The 19452-nt window shown below is 43.1% G+C and overlaps 1 protein-coding gene across 1 annotated transcript in view; it reads left to right on the top strand.

The window, feature by feature from the left end:
- Window positions 1-19452, top strand: part of prmt3 (protein arginine methyltransferase 3) — a 45460-nt gene that overhangs the window by 8211 nt on the left and 17797 nt on the right. The window contains exons 10-11 of the mRNA XM_079997867.1: window positions 3747-3846; window positions 13399-13477. Of these exons, the coding sequence (XP_079853993.1) occupies window positions 3747-3846; window positions 13399-13477 (179 nt within the window). The remainder of the gene's footprint in view (window positions 1-3746; window positions 3847-13398; window positions 13478-19452) is intronic.

Here is a 19452-nt window from a genome sequence, read left to right on the forward strand (position 1 = left end):
GAAAACAAAAATTAGACCCAAGAACTCCTTATGAAGCCACTGATTTGAGATCAAGCTTATTTGGAGACAACAGACTGAAATAATTTTAAATACTTTGGGTTTAATCCAGAAATGTTATGATTGGTTAAAATTTCTTTTGGAAGGATCCTGAAGACCCAAACTAGAAGCAGTCCACAGTAAACGATGCATGCTACACCAATAAAATGTTGGTATCCAATAGGGATGCAACGGTACACGGTCTGTTATCGAACTGTTCGGTACGCCCCCTATGGTTCAATACGCACACATGAAACACGGTGTCACGGTCCACTGTTGGAGCTCCACCGGCCATGTCAGCCATGCGGCATTTCTCTATTTTTGCGCAAGAGGTGTATTTTATGATCCAGGATAAGCCTGATTGCAATCCCAAAAGGCACACTAAATCACCTCTGAAACATGCCGTACCATCAGATGGACCGTGTCAACTCGTTTCCCCTCAAGAAAACACACTTACCTGTGCAAGCGCCAAAGTGGCACAAGGAGGCTCGGATGCTCAGATTCCAGAGCTGATATTTACATACCGTTCTGCCTGCACTGTAGTCGAAACAGCAAATTCTTCTCATTCTTCTTGTGCGGACAAGACCAGCACCGACTCCAAACCCTATCGCTCCTACTGCAGCGGTGGAGTGGTTGTGTGAACAACCACTCAACCGCTGACCTCCAGCCACCTCTGTTTCCCTCTTTATTTTTTTATTTGTCTCAGTTGGTTGAGCTGCTGTCAGTCGGCCGCGGCTGTAACGCACGTAATTTACACCCTGCGTCCGGCCGGCCTGCCCCCATCGCTTCCCTGCTGCACCGCGGTTACTGCACCACGAATTTGAGTCGCACATGTACTACTCCACCCCCTGGTGCTCATATTCAATACAGGGCTCAGTCCAATCTCAGGTGTTGTACGTTCCAGAAGGTTCTGAGTGGTTTTTTTTTTGTTTTTTTTTTTTTGTTTTTTTTGTTTGTTTTGTTTTTTTCGTAACAGCGGAGAGCCACTGGAGTGTCTGTGAAGTAGCAGAGGCTCCCTGTGTTCACCTGCCTTCGCCTCTCCCAACACCCCTGGTTGCAAATGTGTTTCTGAATTATGGTCCATTATGATGCTTATTCATATCGCTGTGTAAGCGAGTGTCCTATAAACAAAACAACAGGATTTTTATATTTTTTTCGGTTGTTTATTTTGTTTAATTTTACACCTCGCTGGCTCGCTGTCGGGAGTGCACGTCCCAGGTTTTCTAACGGTGGAAGGTCCTGCAGTCAAGCGGTGCTTTCAGAAGCCCACTGCATGATAAACAGCGTACTCTTTCAAAATGAAGTACAGCTTTGTACCTTGAGGGGTACAAAGCTTGTCACACCAGCAGTACCCTCTCAGGTCGGGTGCTTGTTTGTAATCTTGTACATCCCTGATACAAAAATGGAACAAAGTCATTTTTTTACAGGATACTGCCAGCGTGTTTTTATAGCCCCTAAGGTACAATACTGTACTTTACTTTTCTAAAAGTGCAGCAAAAACACGTGACACCTGACTCACTGCCGTTTGGTGCTGCAGAAGCACTGCTTATTTTCCTTGGGGGGGGTGGTGTGTGTGTGTGTGTGTGTGTGTGTGTGTGTGTGTGTGTGTGTGTGTGTGTGTGTGTGTGTGTGTGTGTGTGTGTGTGTGTGTGTGTGTGTGTGTGTGTGTGTGTGTGTGTGTGTGTGTGTGTGTGTTGATCCATCACTTCTCCTTGATGGTAATATGAGGATGGTAATTAAAGCGGGTCCCATTGGTTAGGCAGCAGCATCCATCTCCTGTCTCCACTCCATCGCCAAAGTTTAAATGAGGAAAAACCCGATTCCCTTCACAGCGTTTTCCTTAATAGACCGGGATCTTAAAAAAAATAAAAAAAATGTAATGATCTGTGCAAAGGGGTAAAATTGATGAATGTACACTCAAATTATGTAAAAGAATATATATAGTTATGGCACAAGCCAAAAATTGTAAACTGAACAGCACACACACTTACATAGGTACATAGACTCTCTTGAGTCATGACATTGTCCTTTAAATTACACCAATAATGAGATTACAGTGTTTCCCTCTTGTGAGAGGCGGTCGGGACGGGGGGGGGGGGGGGGTGGTCTCTGGGAGGAGGTGATAGCGGCAGGAGCATGGGGAGACGAGAGGAGAGGCAGTTGGCGATAAGGATCGCTGCTACAGAAATGCACTCTAGGCTGTGAGTAATTGCTCTGTCCTCGGTAACATTAGCTGTCATGATAATGGAATATTCACGGCGATTGATACCCGCGGTGGCCAGTCAGAAATAAAGGGCCAGGGGAGAGGCGGTCATTTAAAACACAGTGCTGCTAGAAATGTCTCCGCAAAGCGTTCAGTCACAGCGTCCCTTTCCCTGGATGCTCTAACGCAAATCCCCACAAATACACTCTGACTGAAGCCTTTCAGGTCAAGTCTAGCCCTAACCCGGGGGGGGGTGGGTGGGTGTGTGAAATTGTGACAATATACGGTATGTTGGGCGCTTACAACTAATCTGTTTCAAAGAATAGGTTCCCTCTGTTTCAACCCAGGCTGTAAATGGAAATGTTGGTTCCCATCATTTATAACTGTTCAGAGCTCAACCTGGTGGAACACTATTGAGAAACCTACCACTCTGCTACAGCTCAAATGCAGCTCACTGTGCTTGAATGCAGTCCGATGGGGCAAACGTAATAGCCTTGGAAAAAAACCAAAATATGTTAATGATCATTCTCTGTCATCACAGTGCAGCTTTCTGAAACAAAGTGCTGCAACTTCCTGTTTCTAGTCTTGCATTGGAGCAGATGTACTCATTTGCAGAATTGCAAAATAGGCAATAAACCCTAAGAAAACTGAGATGTATGGTTTGCAACCACATTTTATTTTTTTATCGCAAAGTATGTCAATATTATGAGTTTCCTATTTTATTTTTTTTTGTAAATGATGCCTTTTTTGTACGTTTCTCAACAGTAAAGCATTCACACGGTTATGCTATGACCAGTTATAAATGATGGAAATCCACATTGGTTCATCAACATTACCACCAGCTGCTCATTGGTGTGAAATTCAAACTGCCTGTTATCCGTCTTCTTGGCACAAGCTTGGATCCCAAGTACCAGAGAGTCGGGATTACATCTGGTGTTAAAACAATGCTTTAGATTAGCAAAGCAGACTGCAGTCTTGGCACTGATTTTTCTATTGTTTCTAATTGCAGCCTTGATGGCAGCATGGCGTTGTTGTTGTTGTGTGATTGGCAGACCTTACTGAAAAGGTTTGACTCTTGTGTTGCAATTGGATCTTTGGTGCTGACGACCAGGTTTTCACATCTGAGAGAGAGGAGAGCGAGATCTTTCCAAAATATACAAAACGCTATAACAGAAGCAGTGAGAAAATGTCTTGAGTCTGCATGTGAGGAGAAGAAATGACCGTCAGCCAAATCTTCATCGCCAAAGTTGGAGGCATGTCAAAGTTTTGGCCTTAAGTATTTAAACGTTGTTACTTCCAATCATGACCTGATTTTGGTCACAAATCTGAAATAGATCCTGATTTGGCAGAGCTACCACCATGGTAGCTCTGGCATTTGCGTGGTCCGTAATGTTCACTGTGTTGTTTGATGACTCTGTGGAGTGCGCAGTGGAATTGAACTTAAGGTGATTCCATGCTCCAGAAGGGCCGCTGTTCTGCAGCTACAAGGTGTCTCTCTGCCCCGCAGGTTGAACCAACTGGACGACCGGGTCACTCTGATCAAAGGACGCATCGAGGATATCACCCTCCCTGTGGAGAAGGTGGACATAATCATCTCAGAGTGGATGGTCAGTGCACAGACACACACAAACACAAGCATACTCACATATTCCACTAACTCGCTCACTTCTGGTAGTAAGAGAGAGAAACAACAGTGTATTGTATATACTATTTACAATACACTGTCTATGTACATTAAATTGTATATAGAGATGAAGTTTTTTCTCCAGGCATTCAAGTGTTGAATATACAGTGTAGAGCAGCGAAAATATCAAATCACTATGCCACTGATAGGTATCCCATCAATGATGTAAGCGGTATGTATTCACCCGGAATCCTAAAGGGCCAATTAAAGAAGACCTCATTAATGAACAAGCCAGAGATCACTGCTGTAATGCACAGTGCTAGATATTCTCTGGTGTGAACCTGTGGAGCCGTTGATTATATGAGCAAGATTAGATCCTAAAAATACATACGTAAAAAATATACAGTATCTCAGAAAAATAATTGTCTTAAAACAGGTAGGAGTACAAGCCTGCATCCAGAAGTGCAGCTGCACTACAAATAGTTTCCTGTGTTTAAAATTTGACTTTATTTAAATAGGCCTTTACGGGGTGGAGGATATGTTTATTCTTATCTTTAACTCTTTCACTATCTGACAGGGTGGCAGAAAAATATGACCTTTACATGCATCTTGAAAAGGTAAAACTCTGTATACTCTAGTGTAATGTGTACATATGGTTAGAAAATACACAAATCTTAGTGTTTGATGAGAAATGAAAAGTTCTTGTGCAAGTGCAAGAGACCCAAAGAACATGCAGAGTGTCATTTAGATGCTCTTATAGATCTCTCATTACACCCATAAACAGTCAACGACCCACCGGCTTCTATGGCTCGTAAAAGTGAGGCATGTTTAAAACATGGTCTGGCCGAGGCTCCAGCTCCCTTGAATACCTAACCAGGAAGAGCAGTCTTCCTTCGCCCCGATGCCCATTTATCAGGGAGATCCGCAGCACCGATACGGGCGTGACGGTCAAAGTTGAATGCACCGCTGAAGTCATCCTTAATTCATGAGCAGGCCCTATCTGCAGCCCCCCCCCTTCCCGATCCCTGTCTCCCTGTCCCTCGTCCCATACGACCATCGCCAAGCCCCAGGGTCGAGAGCAGGGGTCGCCAACCAGAGCCGGTTACCGGGGAAATTGAAATTCGGCGTCTGACGTGCGGGTGGAACGGTGAAGGATAGGGGGCGTAATCTCCGATGACACCAGCCCACGGAACGCTAATAAATCTAAGAATCCTCCAGTCACTTCTCATCACAGCGGCGATGTCAGACATCTCTTGGGGTGCCCCGCAATCTGCCTGAATGAAACGGGGGAAACATGATAGCCGTCACGACGCCGGACTTTTGGCCGGCCCTATTTAAACAGCTTCAGTTTTTATTAACCCTTAATGGTTTTGTGGAACAGCAACGGTCTTCCCGTCTAGCAATTTGTTTGCTCTACACAGGACTTCAATCCATAATATTGTCTGTATTGGGTGGAGTACTACATAACCTTATTTTTTTTTTAAAAGCTTTCAAGTTTTCCCTCATCCTCACTTACTTTCTTTTCTCCAAAGTTTGCCTTCTTCTCATTGATAGATTTTTTTTTTTCTTGTTTACTTGAGGTGGTAGGCATATGGTCAGTTATCTTTTTGTGAATATTCATCCATATCGACAGTTTACTGGCCACAACCAGCTACGCTGCTTTAGCAAATTCACTGTGGCTGCCTTTCACTTCTATAGTCTTACGCATTACCACTTGAACTGATTTCATAATGTGGTCTCTGCAGTCATTTTTCAATGCCTTTTTCCCAAGCCAACCATGAAGTCAGATCTTATACCTGGGCAAGATTGTCAGGGCTTTAGTGCTTAACTCACCTTGCATTATCCATCACACTAGCACACACAAGGACAGTTAGTGTTCTGACATTGGGCCTTCTCAGGCCTTCAGCTCAGACGAAGCCAAACTGGGTCAGAGCAGCGGATCAGGGGTGTGTGGGATTCCACATGGGGGAGCACAGTGACTAAAATAGATTGCCATCTAACACCGGAGCTTCTGTTTTTTTCTTGTAATCAATCTGAATAGTTTTGACTCCGAAAAGGATTTTAAATTATAAATTATTGATACTGATTATAAATTATGCCAGATGCTCATGATGACTGTAAGTCTGGTAAGGTTATGCTCATGACATTGTGCCCATTTGTATTTGACAATATGAGCGCTTTCGATGGCTAATCATATGACTCATCATATTGCTCAAAATGATATAACTAGCTATCTAGCTGTTGATTACTGTAAAATAGAAGATGGGAGAGAGAAAAGCCATAGATCAAGTGAACGGACGTTTCCATAATTACAAAATCTAAATTTCCATGTGCTGCCGCTGTAGAGAGAGATTCTGAGGAATGTTAGAAGGGCACACCGTAGCATCAGTCGTGAGGAAAAGATTCATCTATCACCACGGACAATATGATTGAAAATGTTGTTTGGCCTGGAAATTGTATTGGTTGGTCGGCAATGAAAAATGTTCAGGGTTTTGAATGAGCTATACGCCCGGAAAGGATTGGAAAGTCATATAAGACAAATGTTAGAATGATTTAAACTTATTTGGCGTGGGTCTTTTGTTTTTTTTTTCTTTTCAAACGACTGTTGGAATTACCATTGTAGGGACAGCAGAATGTATTACAGCTTAACAGAGTGTAGCATGAATTATAGGATGGCGGCTCCGTTGAAAGTAAACCTGATGGCGAAACCACTGCAGGAGCCTGTGAGATGTCACTTACGGTCTTGTGTCGCTTAAATATTGTTGTCCAGTGGTGGATCCCTCCTTGCGATCTGGCTGTGAAACACCTGGAGAACAAGAATTAATTCAGTATGAGGATTTTCAAGTCTCACATTTTCAAGATCGCAAGAGAATCAAGGTTCGGAATTTGTTGAGATTGTGTGTGTGATTGTTGAAACTTGCATGAAGTTAACCAGAGTTTGACGTGAAATGCTGTGAAATGTACGCACACAAACAATTGAAGCTTTCATTAAAGTGCGGCAGCAACAGAATAATACGTCTGAGAAGTACAGCTGTCAAAATTGTCTGAGCAGACGGCAGGACAGTGGCTGTAGATTTAATGGACAGCGATGGGTGATGGATGTGGTGAATACATGCTTCGGAGGGGGGGTGTGCCAGGGTGTGTTGCGAGTAACTGCCTTGCCGTGTTTGAGAGACAGCCTTTAGTAATGCTACTGTCATTTCATAAGTCACAACATTGATCGGGCTTCTCCGTTTGCTCGCTGAAGAAACAGCCAGGCCGGTTCAGATAAGAGACTGAAGGCTTGGGGAGCTTTGGGGGAGGATTTTGCCGGGGCCTTGAGTTACCGAGAGTCTAAACAAAGATTGTCACTTCGAGATCAATCTCGTGGCTGATGTGTCTGCCGGCCTGATTGTGTTTAATGGGACTTGTAAGAACACGCGAGTACGCAGTCAGTAGGGAGTTGGCTTCGACAAACTTTGTAGTCCGATTCGCCCAGATTTGGTGATCATCAAATTAACTCTCAAAAGTCTGAAGGCAAAGTTATACCTCAGTGTTCAGCCTGGGCTGCAAACTCCTCCGTAATTGTGCGTTGATCTACAACCTTGAGCTTCATTGCGGTTTCCTTGTTTTATGTCTTCTAAGTAACAACACGTGTAAGGAGAGGAGGCATTATGGCCTCTTACATGCATTGAAAACTCTGGAATACCAAATGACACAAAAAAATAGTCTATCCTGTTTTACCTAAAATGTGTAGGAACAATGCTGTACATTATTAGATTGGTCTGTTTAGTGCTGAAAATGTGTCATATGTGCCAGGAATCTTTGTTGATTTCTACACTGTGTGTGTGTGTGTGTGTGTGTGTGTGTGTGTGTGTGTGTGTGTGTGTGTGTGTGTGTGTGTGTGTGTGTGTGTGTGTGTGTGTGTGTGTGTGTGTGTGTGTGTGTGTGTGTGTGTGTGTGTGTGTGTGTGACCATTGTCACAAACCTCGTAATCTGAAGAGACTTTGACTGGATTTCCTTAGCTCTCGCTAACCTTGTTTGTGCGAGTGCGATGAAGGTTAGTCGCAATCCTCAATACTTCCAAACTTGTTGATTGGCAGTTTAGGACTACGTCATGTTGTTTGGCATGTCTGCTTATGTGGGTGGAGTTGTCCTCTTGACTCACATCACACTGTGGCTCACACAATCAGTGTGGTTTGTAGTCTGTATACGGATGAGCAGCTCCATGGAGGCCATGGTTCTGTCCTGGAAAAGAATGGCTTATCCCCTTCTGGTGAGGAGGGGAAATTGACATGAATTGGGGAAGTTCAAGTGACTTGGGGTGTTATTGACAAGCGAGTGTAAGGATGGTCAGATAGACAGATGCAGTGGCTGCAGATGAAAGAACTTAAAATGTTCCAGGTATCTGATCAGTGTGGATTCTAGCTTCCAGAATGTTTACGTTAATGATGTTTAAGTATGACGCGATCATGCGTTCTTGGAGCACTGTGAAGCTCTTGAGAAAGGATGGCTGTTCATCAATGGAGATTTTTGTTCTGCTTGAGCAGCGCTACGTCTCTGACTGTTGACCAACCCGAGGGGGCCAAACTTTTGCGAAGGAAGTCGGATGATTCTCAATAGTGTCCTGGGATCCGCCAAGCGCAGGAACTCAAAGACGTTGTGTGCGGTAGAGGTTGTAGAGTCAAATGAATGGCCGCCTCTCCTCTCCAGCCTCATTATCAGCGCTCAGAGCCTCACCTGCCCAGGCTGAGGGCGGCAGTCATCCGTCATCCTGTCCTCTCCTCTGACTGACTGTCAGTCACGCACGCACGAGCATGCACGCACACACAGATGGACAGACACTGAGATCCAGAGATATACAAACAGACACACACTTGCACACGCACGATGGAACCCACGCAGGCACGCGCACAAACACACACACACACACGGAATGACAGCCTCACAGGTGTGTCTGTGTTCTAATGAGGATTTATTGGCTGTGTTTACTTCCCCAAATCCTCCGTAGAGTAGGAAGGGATGTCACGGCTGCTGTACTCCTGCTGCACTCGATACACATTCAAACTTTGTAGTTGACACTTCTGATGTGCACTGATGTGCAGTCTGAGCCATATGTGTACAATTATTTACTTCAGGCTGAGTCATCATTTCTCTCATAGACTAGACTTGCGGATTTGAGGAAAAGGCATTCGAGTTGAAGCGGCTCTTCAAACTCTTTTCTACTTTCCAAAAATATTTAACTTTTTTTTCCCGTGTCCTGTTTTTGTATTTTTGTCTGTTTATGGTTATTGCTATCCAGACCTAATTTTATAAGGAACGATGGAAGGAATGCTTGCTGTGTTTATTTTCATGTTTTGACTTGAAATGAATGAACAAAAGCGAAGAGACATCAAAAACCGTAACTAGGGGTATATTACTAATGCCTCAAATCTCCAAAAATAGACTGGTATCTGTCTCCAGATCTGTTTTTATTAACTGAAAAATTAAAAAAAAATTAAAAAAACCCTGTCAGATGCATATTTCATCTTTATTTGTCAGAGCTACAGCGACTCCTTTTTAAAAAGAACTTCCAACGACAAAGCCCAAGTAGCCTGTAGTAGTAAATTGTACGTTCCTTTAATGGCCTCACTGTATACTGCTTTGCACTCTTGCGTTTTATCTCCTTTTTTCCTTTCATTTGGTGAAGATGGAACCAGCATCTGTGCAACCTACACACAAGCACAAGAAAATCTTTGAGATAGGTTTATGCAAAGTATGTCATGTGGCTGTACAATACCATAGAATGGGCGAGCTCATGGCTTTGGTGTGCAGCGGAGCACAGATGCACCTAACACGCAGCTGTCCCTGCACACACACACACATACAGAAACACACACATGCACTGATGCAGACACACCAACCCCACTGATTTTGCCATGGTCCTCCTGGGACCAGACTGATGATGTTCTGCAGTAATTGAGGAAGACGTGCATTGAATGCATGAGGAGAGGAGGTGGTGCTGTTGGAGAAAATGATAAACTGCTGATGCAGAGCTCTAGTGTACCAAAACACCTCTCTACTTATAATTGACAATAGCTCAGTCTCCCAAGGGTTGATTTGCGCAAAACTGTGTGGATATTTATGGACTTCCAGGCCTTTTTGTTCAGTACTTTTAAAATCTAGAGACTGGAAATAATTTCACCAAATAACTGAGAAAGTGCTCTGGATTTCTGAATATTCTTGACAATGAGGAAATTCATTTCTTCAGCATTTCCATCAGACAAAAAGGTACTGACATCTCAATGAATACACTTACGGCAGAAATAATTTACAAGTGTAACATAGCTGTAAAAAAAAAAAATGTTAGTGAATTTGTAAGTTTCTCTATTCTGCCTGCATTTTTGGCCTTGCTCAGGGAAATGTGTTTTATATGCTAATTTTGCTAATGCCTATAAGCTGTTCCAGCCCATTCTCATTAGGTTTTCATTAGTCTGCTTTATGGAAATGCTCATTGTACCACGCTGCACAGCAAAGATTCCGCTGGTCTGGGAACCTCCCAGTAGGACTGCACGATACGAGAAATAATGTGTGATAACTGTCTTGCAGATCTTGATGACGATACGACATTCGCCAGAGCAACGGAGTAAAAACTGTTCTGCCAGGCGCAATGGTTTAACCCTGGCGGTTACAGATTCGGAATATATCATTTTATATCGAGCGTATAACATTATAATTATAAGTCAAGCTCAGTCAAAACTACAACGTTTCGACTTCAAATGAAAGGAGGTAAAATTAAATGAGATCATTACTGACTGGTCACTGAGTTTGGTGCTCTGGATGAACAGACTCAAGCTGCAATTTACAAAACCCCAGAGCTTAATTTACTTGCTGTTTATCGAGGAGGTACGTCTGCAAACACTGATTTTTCATTCAAAGTTGTTGTCAATGAAGTGCACAGTGAGGCTGATGAAGAGGTTACCGGACCAAAAGCTCTCCAAGGCTTTCAGCTAGGATTCTGTGGATGCCCAATATTTCTCACATATTTAAGGAATGTCAGCTTTTTTGGGGGGGGGGGTCAGTGGAATATAATTTCCAGATATTGTGATTGGCTCAGGGTTTCTTTGTATTTGTGGTTCGCAAACTGTGGTACGCATACCACCGGTGGTACTTAAGTCGCCTCCAGTGCAGTGTGAACTATGTGCACTGTAAAATTATGAGGAAAAAAAATCGAAAACTTTTGCTTTTTGTTTTTATCGACTCAAAAGTATTATCCAAATCCATCCATTTTCCATCCATGTCCATTTTACCTGCAGATTTCTTACAACATATGAATGCATCACATGGGAAAGACTAGGGTCGCTTATAAGTGCCTGTAATACCTTTATAAATTCACTGTTTCAGTGGCCTTTTTTACAAGACAAATATTGCAATCTTTTTAAATCAAAGCAGCTTCGAGCATGTATCCATCCAGCAGAAATATTCCAAGAGTTAAATTATCTCGCAACCAGTTAAAACGCAAACTTTATATCGCCAAAAATTCTACCAAACTCCACAAAATACTATAAACATACAGTAATACACGAGATCTGATGTTGAATACCACATCGGCTGAAAATAAGGGAGCTTCACTGCCAGCGTGAGCGTTGAACCGAGGTCATCAAGTGGGCACCTTGAACCAATATTTAATTGAATTAGGCCACTACACCATCAGAAGGCCCAACAGAGAGGACCTTCATTTAATCTCAACTTAAATGTATATTTACCATGCTGATTCTTGCTATATTTAGGATTTTGTTAATGTTGTTGAAATCTCATGTTGGAATTTTATGCAGCAGTTGCCTTCTAAAGTTTTCATGTAAATCACAGATCTGCTGTGTAATTTAATTTACAATTCTACACGCACGCCCACACACACACACACACACACACACACACACACACACACACACACACACACACACACACACACACATATTCCAGTTGTGCAGATGTGGTTTCTTTATTTTGATAATTAAAAATTTGGAAGTGTGAATTGAGGAGGTGGCAGCCATCCTAGAGCATTATGGAAGATAAAAGGTGTGCCTCTGCTTCCTGGAATCTTTCTCTCTTTCTCTCTCACCCTCATATCCTCTTTCCTTCAAGTGAAGCAGTGTCCCGTGAAATTGGGCTCTAAATTACGAGGCCAGGGTACGCTGTGAGTGGCTTTTAAAACGACCTGGTCCAACACTAAGGACATTGACTGGGCTGATGCGGTCGCACAACAGCCTTTGTGATGCTGGTTGACTGTTTGCAAACAAACGATGACTCAGACTCATCATCTCCTTCGTCATCTTCACCTTCTTCATCTGCTTGGTGTTGCCGTCATGGCCGCAGATGGTGAGATGGTGGCGACTGGAGCGTTGGAACTCAGTGCTTTTTTCCAGTTTTGCCTAACACTTTGCTCTCCCTGGAAACAATGTCCTTGAATAACAAGGCTCTTATCTCGATAGATTACAAGTCACTAGGCCACGGCAATCTCCTATCTATCTGTCTCGTCCCCACACCCCCAAAGAGAGTTGGTATGACCCTGCTCCACTGCCGTGCACTCCATCTCAACCCACTCCCTATCCTGCTCAGTGTTTATTTTCCTTCTGCACTTTTCTTGTCCAGTGTTTTCTGAGATGTTTAGGGGAGTGATGACTTTTTGATAAAAAATAATAACAATAGTGGAATGCTCACAGTTAATGTTTGTTCTGATAAAGACCCTTTGGCTGAAACTTTAACATACAATATACTGTAAGTATAATATTGTAAAGGGAAAATATATAACGGTACTGATCAAGTTGTGGGATTCTTTGGAATACCGATATTTCCCGTAGACCTGACAGAGGCCGCAAGGAGCCACTGGTACGTTAAAAAAGTCTGCCAATACTCTGCTACTTACTCCTCCCAGATGCACTGATATCTTACATTTTTTGCACACCAGCCAGTTCCAATCTAAATAAAACACAAAAGGCCAATGTTGAGCCAAAAGACAAGGGGGAGGAGCTTAAGGGGGGACGAGGCGGGGTTATCCAAGGTTAAAGAAAAAGCCATTTGTCAGCAGTATCTGTCAGTCAGCCTAAAGCCAACGAGACGTGGGGAAAAAACTCAATTTCAGCATTAATGGAATAATACGCTGGTTAATGTGCGTGTGCTGGAGCAGAACACGAGGTAACTGTGGGGTCGAACCCTCAGCCCCAGTGCGTTGACACTCAGTCGATGGCGATCTACAATGTTGTGGTTTTTATCTATTGAAATAAAAAATGCTTATCTTTATCTCTTTGGTATTGTTTGCATTGCTCTCACCCTGGATGTTTATCAGTAAACATACTTCCATTCAAGGGCTGTAATTATCTACATTTATTATAATTTTATTTTATTTTTTTTAAAAGAACCCATACTTATACTTCACTAGATTAAATATAAAATATTGTAAAAGGATGAACGAGACCAACTTAAACTGGACCATCAACACTTTTGTCTTAACAAACAGGAAGGACATTAAGCATGAAGGACAGACTGTCTTCACTCAGTGTGTTTCTTCCTCCTCCAGGGTTACTTCCTGCTCTTTGAGTCCATGCTGGACTCAGTCCTCTACGCCAGAGACCTCTACTTGGCCGATGGGGGTTCAGGTAGGTCGCTGCGTCGTCCAGTAGAGCTGTCAAAATGATTACCTAATCCCCTGATCAGATTTACCAGATCCCAAACAGCTCTCTGATCTCACCCTGTCTGCTTGCTACAAATATGAAATGTGTGCTTGTGTCATAGTGGATCAGTTGGAGAGTTGCAGAGTTCAACCTGGTTTTCCCATTTGTATCCTCGTACACTTCTTATTGAGCATTACGTCAGGAGTCTTCAGGCACATGTTGTCCTCTGGTTTCCGATGGTAGTGAACTACCTACTTACCATACTAACGGAAATTTGAATGGCAAATTGCATCATTTCTATCAGCAATATTCGTTGGGTATGGTTAATTTATGGCCTGGGTTTCCTGGCAGCCTCAGTAGGGCATTGTGGGTGACGCCACAAATTCCTCTCTGGGTGATGGACGGAAGCAGTGGAATAAAAAATATGACTGGGGAGGCTGGACTACTATGCCCCTATCCCACCACATCCATCCTACTCCACCCTCCCACCCCACCCAGCCACACCCCCGTGCCCAACACAGCTGCTTTGGAAGCTGCGTGTCTCCACGAGGTTGAGCTGACGGATGGGTGTGGAGAAATCCACAACACACATTCCCCCCCAAACCGTATCACCTTCTCATTCCAGGAGAAGGTGTAATAATTGTGATTTTTAAAAGAATTGATCCAAGCAACTGGAATCTTTTTTTTTTATTTATTTTTTTCTTATATAGAAATATATTGAATATATTTTAATATATAAATATATTTTTTCTTGGTCACTGGTGGTGGTGGTGGGTATATTTTTTTTTGTTGAGAATGTTCATCCATATTGACACTTTACCGACCACAACTAGTTACGCTGCTTTAGCAAATTCACCGCGGCTGCCTTTCACTTCTTGAGTGTGCCTGATTTTTCCATTTTTGCCGGGAAAGGTGGACCCCTCCACCAACAACGGAGACAGCATATCGAGGGGCACATACATAACGCTGATACATTTGATGGCTGTTTCTTATAAAATGCCGGCTAAAAAACAATCAAATATATATTTTCTTTCACGACATAATCTTACCACTTTAACCAGGTTTTGTTTTTGCTCAGTGCTACAACTCTCATGTACCCTCTCTCTGAATGGTTATCCTTCTGCATGTGTGTGTGCGCATGTGTGCTTATACGTGTGCTCCCATATCCCGGGTCAGTCCCGTCACAGAGCAGGTTAAATAGCTTGCGCCAAACGCGGACTGACAAAGTAACAGCCGTTCCACCATACCGCCTCTCGCGGAGGTCACACACACGCATGCCCCTCTGGTTTTGACAGCCAGAACGACGGTGTCAGGAGAGACGGATCAGTGAAAGGGAGAGAGGATGGGTGAAGGTGTGACCTCGGTAATGGAATGAGACAGGTTCACAGAACGCTATATGGTGAGTCAAGAGCCCTGAACCCGGCGGTGCGGCCACAGCCCATGCTGCCAGGCCAACTGGCCCGGCAGCATCCAAAAATAAGACACTGGTGAGGGGGGAGATGGAAGTAGAGGGGGGGGGGGGGGGGGAGGAGTGTTTTATGTTGTTTTAACAGTGCCAAGAAAAACATGCATCTCTGGAAAAGACGCATACCTGTACTTAAGGATCGTACTGCTGTCAGATGGTGTTTTCGTTATCAGGAAAACGGTCAGGTCATGTCAAATGTATTTGCTGACTAGTGAACGGATCATTTGATGCAGATAAGAGTCTTTTCCAGAGCTGTTTTATTTATTTATTTATGTTTTTGGTAGTAAGGATGAATGAGATTGAATAAACACAGATCTCTGCCCCTTCACCAGATTTGTCTTCCAAACTGCAAAACTGCTCTTTAAGTTCATTAGCAACACATTGAATTTTTTTTATGTACCTTGCCATGTAAAATTAAGGAATTTAAATAATAAAAATTCAAAGTGCAGTATGCCTTAGAGCACCGGTACCGGGATGTGATCACAATTCACACCTCAGACCCAGCATCTCCATTCTGCTTTTTATCTCAGCTCTTAAATTTGTTTATCTTTTCGTGTGTGTGTGTGTGTGTGTGTGTGTGTGTGTCTCTGTGTGTGTGTAGTCCCCCCCCCGTCAGTGCTTCTGCCATATGTGTAACGAAAACAAAGTAAAGCCACATTAGAGGGTTTTTCTGCAGCCCCCTCATTCTCCGCACTACATTAACCTCCCCTCCATCCTTAAATGTACCCCCCACCCCTCCACCTGGCACAGCACACAGCGTCCAGGGAGACGGCTTCTGAGTCTCCCATGCCCCCGCGCCCTCCCCCCTCTGTCCCAGCCCACCAATGGGGGGAGCGAGAGCAAAGGGTGGGGGGGGGGGGGTGACAAACGGGCCGTGCGCAGCGAGTCGAGAAGGACGCAGATGTCAAAGCCATGAATCTAGGGACATACCCCCACCCCACCACCCTCCTAACCACCAATCCACCCTCTGTTTCTGTCTCCTGTCTTCTTTTCTCTATTTACACCATAGCACTCCTTCAAGCACACACCTTTGCTTGTTTTCATCTTCTATCCCTCCCTGTCTTTTACTCTCATGTTCTCTCTCTCTCTCTCTCTCTCTCTCTCTCTCTCTCTCTCTCTCTCTTTTGTCTGTCCAATTTCTGCCCAATCAGCACAACATTCTCCCCGCTGCTCTGCTCTCACTTGCCCCTCATAATTACTCACTTGCCTCAGTAGTCAGAGGACTATGAAGTGACAAATCCTACGTGCATGTATGTATTCGTGCGTGTGTGTGCGGGATGGTGTTTGTGCAGTTATCAATTACCGTGACACCTGCAGGGTCACTGGGAAGCATCTGCCAATAATCAGAGGCCATGAGCTGCCCATCACCGAGCTGTCGTCATCCATTCACACACAGCTATGGCTGGTGTGTGTTATGTCTGAGGAGCACAAGTGAAATTCCCGTTTGTAGTTGGTGTATGTACATACATATGTATGCATGTGTCTATACATATACATATATATATATATATACCTGAATATATATATATATACGGGCTGGTGGACATTGACAAATGACAAAATCAAATCACAATTTTTTTGACTAATACCTCATGTAAGGGGATACTATGATCTAGTAGGTAGAAGCTTATATTCAAAGAAGATCAGTCTATGAAGTTCATAGAATTACATTACTTTAATGTGATGCAGCCTTTAACATAATTGAACTACACCTATCTGCTACAACATTAAAACCACCTGCCTAATACTGTGTAGCTCCCCCTGGTGCCACCAAAACAGCTGTGACACGTGGACGCATGGACTCCACCAGACTCTGAAGGTGTCCTGTGGTATCTGGCACCAAGACGTAAGCAGCAGATCCTTTAAGTCCTGGAAGTTGTGAGGTGGGGCCCCCATGGATCAGGCTTGTTGTTCCAGCACATCCCACAGATGCTCGTCGGATTGAGATCTTGGGAATTTGGAGGCCAAGTCAACACCTTGAACTCTCGGTCATAATCCTCAAAGCATTCCTGAACAATTGTTGCAACAATATCCTACTGAAAGAGGCCACATCCATCAGGGAATATTGTTGCCATGAAGGGGTGAACTTAGTCTGCAACATTGTTATGTAGGTGGTACATGTCAAAGAAATCTGACAGTTGACTTGCATGAAATAGAGGATATGTCTCATTTAAAGAGGTTGTGAGACAGATTCATGGGGTCACGTGGTGGTAGCCTTTATCTCGGCCGACCCGCTGTGTCAAACCGAAATGACAGCAGGTGCAGTTTCTGAAGGCTGTGATTTTACTCTTCATGGCAAGACTCGGTGATTTAAAAAAAAAAAAAAAAAAAAAAAAAAAGTTGCTTGACCAAATGGTTGCTCTCTCAGTGCAGGACGCAGAGTCCCATTTTCTTAACGGGGAGGAAATAGCAGAGTGAATAGAAGGGACCTGGGAGAGTCCTCAACTAAAAACGTGTAAAAGTGTCTCATCTTTTACAGTGATAATGCCTTCGCTATGGATGTACGCTGGTCATTCCTGTGTGCCTATATACTTGTGTAGTATTTGCATGAACTGATGCTTCTAATCTTTACATTTAGGCCGATAGGAATTACTCATCCGATAAATTTGTTTTACTGAACGGTAGAAACTGGGACTTAGTTAGTTTCGGCGCTATAAGACATAATGAATACATGATCCATTATCTTTTAAGAAACATCTTAAATGCGTTAGAAAAATATCGTGATTCTTTATCCATTGATGTGATCGATATGGCTCTGGATATTGTACTGTATATTCTTTGATACGCTATTCTTTTCAGCCTCGTTTGGTGCCAGAATCGCTCCCTCAATTGGCGTATACTTTCATTTTTGTCGAGAAATTTGAGTAGATCAAATGGACATATTCTAGTGTAGGTTTAGTTTTCCCTCATTGGAGACAGCTCCCCCAGCGTACTGGAGCTAGGCCCAAAGGCATGGATGTGGTGGCCGGTAGCTCCTGTCTCTCCACAGCAGGATCGCCATTAGCTTCAAGCGTTGCAGCGCTGCTTTAATCGCTAAGCGTATTAACCGTACCAAGGAGCCCGTTCAAGATTTGGAAAGACTGAGAAAACGCATTAGTGCTCACATTTAATGTTCATTTTATTTCATGGTTAATGTGTATTCAGGGGACTCTAGTAATGTTATGTCAAGAGGGGAGCTACTTATGACTGTCATGGCCAAAGCCTGCAAATGGAATAGATAGGGAAGGTTTACATACAGTAGCTGTCTATGCAATTTAATTAACCCATCAGTGTCAAATATCAGATATGGATAACACAAAAATCTTGCTTCTTTGTAGGCTTGTTGTTTGAATGTTTTCAAATGTGACTTATAAAACCAGGTATGTTGTCCATCTGAAGTGATAAAGCAATGGTGTCCGGCAAACTCTGCTCTTTGAAGAAAAACTTGCTGGGACTCACAACTGGTTTATTCTGTGTGTCAAATAAAGCCCAGCCCAGAGTTAAAGTACCGTAACCCCTTTCTAGAAGTGAAAACCAAATGATTCACCTTGGATGAATCCTGAGCTCAACTATGGGTCTCGAAGGAACGACAGAAATCTAACCCTGTCACACTTTACGTCTAACTCCAGGTTTTTGAATTCACAGAAACGCATCACTGCTCAGTTCTCTTTTGCAATACCTGGAACCCAAAGTTATCCAGCCATTTCCGATGTTTGAACCATATTCTCGGTTCATTGCATTATTTTTATTGGCAGGACTTAATCATATCAAATAGAAGTTGTTTATCTTAAACTAACTAGATAGTCACCACAGTAAGTATAAAGCAGGGAGAAAGTAGGGCAGAGTGGCTATCAGCCCGCGCCGTATGTGTACTATTTGATCGATTGTCATTTAGGAGGGCGTCGTGAAATGGATGCAGGGCTCCACACCCCTCACATAATGGGGCATCATCTAATAGATTCAAATCTGAGAGCACATTGACTGATATTAAAAAAGTTTCAGAACTAAAAGCTGAGCATAAGTTTATTTGCCAGTCCTGAGTAACCAAACTTTTCTGGTGGTTTAAAATGACCACAATGTCCTTTTAAGAAGGAATGGATGATTGACTACTAAATATCTTTATGATAAATTATTCCCCAGTTAATAAGTTCTTTATTAGGAGATTTCCCTCTGGAATATCACAACCTTTACCAATGAACCTAACTGCACTTGTTACCACTTATTTTCTGGACATTAATCGAGAAATGTCTCCCATCACTGGTCACAAAATTTAAATGTGATCCACAGAATTGTTTTGAGTTCTCCTGAAATTAAGCCCACAAACTATGGAAGCACTTGTATGGAATCCAAGTTAATTTTTGTTGTAAATGCTGCCTGACTAACGAAACTAAGAATGAGATCCTTGTTCCAATTGGATTAAGTGAGAAAAAAAACAAAAAAAAAAAACCTCTGTACTCCCAGTTTGTAAGGCCTTTTCTGGAAAGGCTGAAACTTACTGCATCTCTAATTTCTCCTT

This window comes from Zeus faber, assembly GCF_960531495.2.
Source record: "Zeus faber genome assembly, chromosome: 3".
Taxonomy (NCBI): Eukaryota; Metazoa; Chordata; class Actinopteri; order Zeiformes; family Zeidae; genus Zeus; species Zeus faber.